General features: G+C 50.4%; 1 protein-coding gene across 1 annotated transcript in view; it reads right to left on the reverse strand.

Moving 5' to 3' along the window:
• Positions 1-7,500, reverse strand: part of ercc6 (excision repair cross-complementation group 6) — a 15,536-nt gene that overhangs the window by 7,125 nt on the left and 911 nt on the right. Inside the window, 7 exon segments of the mRNA XM_056609837.1 lie at positions 228-445; positions 2,412-2,570; positions 2,930-3,061; positions 4,900-5,641; positions 5,871-5,985; positions 6,314-6,431; positions 7,063-7,288. Coding sequence (XP_056465812.1) covers positions 228-445; positions 2,412-2,570; positions 2,930-3,061; positions 4,900-5,641; positions 5,871-5,985; positions 6,314-6,431; positions 7,063-7,288 — 1,710 coding nt within the window.

Below are 7,500 nucleotides of genomic sequence, written 5' to 3' on the forward strand. Positions count from 1 at the left end.
TGTGTGTGTGTGTGTGTGTGTGTGTGTGTGTGTGTGTGTGGTGTGTGTGTGTGTGTGTGTGTGTGTGTGTGTGTGTGTGTGTGTGTGTGTGTGTGTGTGTGTGTGTGTGTGTGTGTGTGTGTGTGTGTGTGTGTGTGTGCTTCAGTGTTAGTGTGTGTGTGTGCCTCAGTGAGTGGGTGAGTGAGTTAGTGACTCAGTGAGTGAGTGAGTGAGTGAGTAAATGAATGAGTGACTCAGTAAATGACTCAGTGAGTGAGTGAGTGACTCCATGAGTGACTCAGTGGGTGATTGAGTGAGTGAGGGCCCTACCTTCTTGTAGGTGTAGGAGCCGGTTTCGTGGAGGACGGCCACTCTGAAGGGAGGCCACCATGTGTGGAACTCCTTCACCCACTGGTGCATGACTGTGGCTGGGCACACGATCACTGTGGGACCCAGACCCTGGTACCTACAGGAACACACGCACACAAACTATAGTAACGTAGCGGTGTACAGCACAACAGGGCAAATAAATCGGACATTATCATGAACACAAACACACAAAGAACAAAAGATTGTCAAGCCGGTTAAACAGGCTGCAACGATTCTACTTTTGCTCATAGCAAGCCTTATTTTTCAAACAACCAAACAACCTATCACAGACACATCAAGTCAGACTTGCTCCGTTGCGTCGGTCTGCAGAATCCCTCTTTGAGAATAACTTAACCATCATATAATCTGTGTAGTCCCTTCCTCATCAGCCTTGCTAAACACCAACAAAACATATATACCAGTCAATGGCAAAGATGGATCCTACACTTAGCGTCTATATCCAACCAGTGCGTGTACTCAGCTGAGTTCCAACAATGTCTCTGCCTGTCTTTGTGTGTGTGTAATGTGTGCGCACATTCATAAAATGAATGACTATGATTGCTGTGACCGAATCAAGCGGTGGTTTGTTTTGGCGTGCTGGGATTGAAGGGTAGGAGAGCATGATTAGCATCACAAATGCAAATGTTCATACAGAGACAAGAGTTACTAAGGTTTAACTCTTCAGGGCCATGCCATCTATCTAACTCAATTAGTCAATGAGAACGAGCACAAGCCGTTCCACACACACACACACACACACACACACACACACACACACACACACACACACACACACACACACACACACACACACACACACACACACACACACACACACACACACACACACACACACACACCTTGCGTGCCCTCTCTCTCCCTCTAATGGGCTGGTATGATGCTCTGCTCTGTGGAAGCTATTGATACTCGGCCATAATTGAGTTTGCAAGCAATCAATTTGTGGGCGTCTGTAGCAGACACGGTATCGACCGAGCAGGCCCCACCTCCAGGAAACCGGCACGAGTTCAGTGCAGGCCACTGTAAGCCCTGCTTCCACAGTGTCATGAGTTCAGTGCAGGCCACTGTAAGCCCTGCTTCCACAGTGTCATGAGTTCAGTGCAGGCCACTGTAAGCCCTGCTTCCACAGTGTCATGAGTTCAGTGCATGCCACGGTAAGCCCTGCTTCCACAGTGTCATGAGTTCAGTGCAGGCCACTGTAAGCCCTGCTTCCACAGTGTCATGAGTTCAGTGCAGGCCACTGTAAGCCCTGCTTCCACAGTGTCAGGGGTTCAGTGCAGGCCACTGTAAGCCCTGCTTCCACAGTGTCATGAGTTCAGTGCATGCCACGGTAAGCCCTGCTTGCACAGTGTCATGAGTTCAGTGCACGTCACTGTAAGCCCTGCTTCCACAGTGTCATGAGTTCAGTGCACGTCACTGTAAGCCCTGCTTCCACAGTGTCATGAGTTCAGTGCACGTCACTGTAAGCCCTGCTTCCACAGTGTCATGAGTTCAGTGCACGTCACTGTAAGCCCTGCATCCACAGTGTCAGGGGTTCAGTGCACGTCACTGTCAGCCCTGCTTCCCCAGTGTCAGGGGTTCAGTACAGGCCATTGTAAGCCCTGCTTCCACAGTGTCAGGGGTTCAGTGCACATCTATGGGAAAACTGCAGAGCTTGATTAGCGTTGAATGTTGGCCAGGAAAGATCGGTGCCTATTCTCTGGACATGTACACACATACACACAACGTCATATCAGTGTTTCCTCTGTTTTCTGCTGTAAGAAAGTGAGGAGTCTGATAATTGAAACATGTTTAATAATTCAACAGAACACTCTTAAGCAGATATCCCCCTAATCAAATATTCATACTACACAGACACACAGTCGCAGGCCCAATGGTTTACTGTGCGTATTATCGCCTGTGTGTGTGTGTGTGTGTGTGTGTGTGTGTGTGTGTGTGTGTGTGTGTGTGTGTGTGTGTGTGTGTGTGTGTGTGTGTGTGTGTGTGTGTGTGTGTGTGTGTGTGTGTGTGTGTGTGTGTGTGTGTGTGTTGCAGTGTTTGTCTACCTGTAGTTGGAGCCTCTGGTCCTTAGTTTGCTGTAGCTCAGGCCGGCCAGGAAGCCGATGACTTGGATGGTTTTGCCCAGTCCCATTTCATCTCCCAGAATGCCCCCTGCCTGCTGACAGTGGAGCTCCCACAACCAGCGCACACCTGTCTGCTGGTACCTGTGACGTGGGTCACATGTTTGAGTGTGTATACACAGTACGACATAAAAAACACACTTGGGCAAACGCATGACAAGAAAATGAAAAGGTATTTGAATCCCCAATTTTCCTCTCTTATGAGAGGGAGTGTATTGAAAACAATTTGAATGGTAAATATAGTTAAACGGAAACAGAAAGTGGCTTATTAATTATAACTCAACTCGACTCTGGACTTTAAAGATCTAATCACTGATGGATTATGTAACAACGTAGATATTACTTAATTGCAACCATTACTCGATGGAGAACATGTGACTGGCTAATGGCTATAGCCTGCATGCCACCAGTACACACTAATCACATGCTGCTCCAGTACTTACTTGAAGAGCTTCTTCCAGAGGAAGGACGGCATCTTGAATCCCTCGTCGAACTCTTCCTCGCTCTCCTCCGAGACGTCTTCCCCCCTCTGCCTCTTCTCGTCCCTCTCCCGTAGGCGCTGTCTCCTCCACCTCCTGCCCCAAAGAAGGCCTCAGGTTAGGCCCAGACGCAGTGTGGTGGATGGCAAGACGCAGTGTGTATGTGTACAGCTTTTCCCTGGTATATGATATATATTATTATTAATCGAACAATTCATGGTTCAATTGAAGTTTAAACATTAAAACTTGCATTAGAACCGGACGAAGCTCTAATGACAACAAAATGGAACATTTTAAACCTTTTTGTTTTTGCTATAGCATTTCAATTTAAATCTTGTATGCAAATCGCCTCCTGAAACACCGCCTTCAGCCCAGTGAAGGGTCTCCTCCAAGACACCATCGGCCTTAGCGCGGCTGCCTGGTGTGAGCGGACAGGGTGCAGGAGCAGCGCACGGCACACGTGCGCTAATTAGAAGCACGGGAGGGTCAGAGGTTCAAGGGTTTTGTTTGGGGAAAGTAACTGCTCGGAGCAGGGGGAGGTATTCCCGCGGAGCCGCGGCGCCTCACCAGCGGAGGGTGGAGGAGGAGACAAGCTGTGTTTAAACGGAGATGGGGGGAGTGGGGGGGCTCGGGCGCGGCAGCGAGAGCCACAGTCGTCGGCGCGCCGCAAATGAAGATTGATACGGACAATTAGCAGCGCAGGGTTTCCCCGGAAAGGTGTGGGGTGGAAAGGATAAGAATCCATCTTCATTTGAACCCGGCCCTGTCACGCCGCCGTGGGGCGGTCCTTGAGCCGGGCCTGGGAGGCTCTGCGCTCTAATTAAGTCAAGACTAAGCATTGGTTCGGTTAATTACACTTTTCTACTGCACCCGCCCACCAACACCCACTCACCTAAGTACAAACACCCACACACACACACACACACACACACGTGCACCTTCAGAGTCACGCATACCACTAGCTTATGGTGCGGATGAGCCAGCATCCACACCCAGGTCCCGTGTCAACCCAGACGAGGGGACACACCGACTGCACTCTGGGGCTGCGAGTGAAAAGGGTGAGTGCCAACACAAATAGTTGGCTAGCTATAAATATGAAAATCTCATCAGGGCCTTGCTCTGCTCTTCCATTAATTTAAAGTGTGTGTGTGTGTGTGTGTGTGTGTGTGTGTGTGTGTGTGTGTGTGTGTGTGTGTGTGTGTGTGTGTGTGTGTGTGTGTGTGTGTGTGTGTGTGTGTAAAAGCAATGTGTGCAGGAGGATAATTACGCTAGGGTGAGAGCGAGAGAGAGAGAAATGTGCTTAGTCAAGAACCAGCTGCCAATCTCCCAGGGAGATTAGTTGTGCCCTCATACGACAGTGCCATCGGTACCCCACTGGTCCTGTCTCTGTTTAGCACACAGGGTGATACCATAACACAGCACCCTCCCGCCGTTATGAATGCGCTGAACTGATCGGAGGCGCACTCTGGTGTTTATTGAAAGTGATAATGTGCATAAAGGCCAACATTTTATTTATCATTTAGTCTAATTGTTCTTTTTTTTTTATTCGACTGAGATGTGCGCACGTGTCCTATTTTTGGCGTGGGTGTGGGTGTTTAGTATGTCCAATGGTTAGCAAGAGTAGAAATGAATAAAATGAATCTATTAAACTGGTTATAATGATAATATTTGAGGGGTACTAAGTTTAACCGGGTTTTGCCTTGCCCGATATACAGATATATTGCGGATTCAATTCCAAGAGTCGAATTAAACACGCTAAGCTATCGGGGTGAGTAGTTTGATTATCTGAACACTGCGAGGTGGAAAGTGTATCTTCCCTAAGAGTGCAACTCTCCGTTAATAAATGCAGTAAATCTACAAAGTGAACCGTGATAGGTCCATAAAGCTGCACAACCGAAGCCTGGCAGGAAGAGGAAGTTAAAACCTTATCCCACCGTATTCTCTGTCGGTAGAACTCCACGTCTCCGTCGTCCTGGCACCGCTTCTCCTTCCCCTTCTTCCCGGCGTCGTCCTTGTCTTCGTCAGAGCTGCCCGGCGCGTATTCCTCGTCACTCCCCTCTCTCTTCTTCCCCTTCTTAGACGCTCTCCCTTTGGGCCTCTTCTTGAAGCCCTTCAGCGCGTACTCGTCGTCTTCGTCGTCGTCCCCGTAGCCCTCCTCCGCCGCCTCCCTGTCCTCCCTCTCCGGGTCTACTCCCTCGTCGCTGGGCAGGTACTCCGAGCCCTCGCTGTCCGTGCCCCCCCCGTCGGCCCGGTACCTCTTCGGGGGCCTGGGCGCCTGAGGCTCTGCCTTCGGCCGGGCCCGGGGCTGGGCCCTCAGCGCCGTGGCCTGCAGCTTGCGCATGCGCTTCTGCAGCTTCCTGTCCGTGGACGAGGGGACGGCTCCGTTGGCCCCCGCCGCCCCCGCCGCCCCAACGACGCCCCCCTCCGTGCCTTTCTTCTTCTTGGTCTTTTTGCCCGGGGCGGGCCTCTTCCGGCTGACGGCCATCTTGGCCTGGTCGGCCAGGTACATGTCGAAGGCCGAGTCCTCGGCCATCGTTAGCTTCCGGGGCTCCTTCTTCTCCGACTTCTGCGGGATGCGCGTTCCGAACGGTGTCATCTGGCCCGTCCGGATGAGCTCCTCCCACTCCGTCTCCTGGGAGGGCATGAGCATGCTGCCCAGCGTGGACGGCCCCGGCTCTGGGGGCAGACAACCGGCGGAGGATCAGACACACAGATGGGGCCTGGAGAGGTCTGCGGTCCTGCCTGTTGAACTGCAGTCCTGCTGCTAATATAGTCGACATTTTGTGATGCATCTGACATTTTCCCCAATTTTTTTTTTTAATAATTTCAGGGGTGCATCTTATTAAAAACTCCAAGCTCAAAGACACATGGGTTAACCGACGCACAGGTGAGTGTGCAAGCTCACCTTCCTCCCCGTCATCCTCGGCCAGCAGCTCCGCCTCCACCCGTAGCGAGTCGTCCCCCCCCAGGATGGCCTGCAGTCTCTTCTGCTTGGCGCGGATCTTCTTCAGCTGCTTCTCCTGGAGATTGCACATCAGGTTGCTCCTTATCATCAACATCAGAATAATCATTGTCAAGATCATAATGAATAGTTTGAATGTCCCTTTAAGAATATTCATAATTTATTATCTAGTAATTACGCTTGCATGACTTGATGATCATGAATGAGCAGGTGGGGGTTCAGCATCTTGCTCAAGGATGCCTGAAGACGGACTATTGGTATTTGGGGCTAAGAACCGAACACCTTCAGCTGGGAGTCAAACACCCTCACGGCTGGACTACACTGTCCCGTATTTGACGTTCATAGGCTACAGTGCCACGACCTCATGTGTGGCTGTTTGGTTTTACCTTGTTCTCCTTCTGCCGTTTCACCGACTCAATCTTCCTGCTGATGTCTTTGCTCGATGCGTAGGGAGTCAGCTGGTCTAAGATCTTGTTGATGTGCTTCAGAGCCATGGTCACGGACCTGAAACACACCAAGGTGGAGAGGATCACAAGCAGTCCTTTATATGAGCAAGCAGCGCAGGAAGTGGATGCTAAAATACGGACGAGTCTCTTTAGCTTTTTTCATTTTTAATATTGATGGGTTGTTAACTATTTTCCCAGATAGAAAGGCACTTGTTCTTTTAGAAAAGTTAATTACTACAAGGTCTGAGAAATCAAAAGTCTGAGGCATAGTAGCTCAGGGTTAGCAGGTCACTAGAGAGTCGTTCGTTATATTTATTTATTCTTCAAGCAAGGTCCTCAAAGGCCGAAGAACAAACAAAAATAATAACCACTGAGAATGATAAATCCAATCCTTTGTGTGAGCTTTCATAGTTATACGAAAACAACCAATAGAATCAGCCGTGACCAAACAACATCACACTTAACGTGATCGGTTAATTACATGTAAACATTCAACAACACATGAGAAATTAATTAAACTAATTAATTAATTAATTAAACAGTTTTAATTAAAAACCACACAAACAAGGGCGTCGACAAGCGGCAAACAGTGATGCGCGGTAAACCCAAAGCGAAGCAACGCCGGCCTCGCGCCTCGGAGCGGGGTCGTGCTTGGTGTCCGAACGTCTCCGCGCTCCGGCTCGCTTTACCTGACGTCGTCCAGCACCGCCCCGTACTCCTTCTCCGCCTCCACCTTGGCCGCGGCCTGGCCGGCCTCCTGGATGGCCTGGTCCACCTGCTGCATCACGCCCTGCTCGAGCACCTCCTGGTCGTACACCGCCACCCCCAGGCCCAGCAGCTCGTCGGCCCCGGAGCTGGCGGCCGCCGCCTGGATGCTGTGGCGGTTGATGTGCACCAGGCCACCGCTCCTCTTGCCTGGAGAAACACGGCAGACAGTGGGCAAGGAATAACGAGGAACCGCTTCCTCTCCTGCAGGCTTCAGCATCCTGCCAAACAAACAGCTGGAAAATTGCCCCCACTGCTATAACAATGTAATATAATTAAAATGTAATAACTTCTCTTATTGCGCTGTCCCTCCCCCGTACAGCCGACCTGTGATTGTGCAACTACAGCACAATTTTTGATAT

Source organism: Gadus chalcogrammus, chromosome 15 (genome assembly GCF_026213295.1).
Source record: "Gadus chalcogrammus isolate NIFS_2021 chromosome 15, NIFS_Gcha_1.0, whole genome shotgun sequence".
Lineage (NCBI taxonomy): Eukaryota > Metazoa > Chordata > Actinopteri > Gadiformes > Gadidae > Gadus > Gadus chalcogrammus.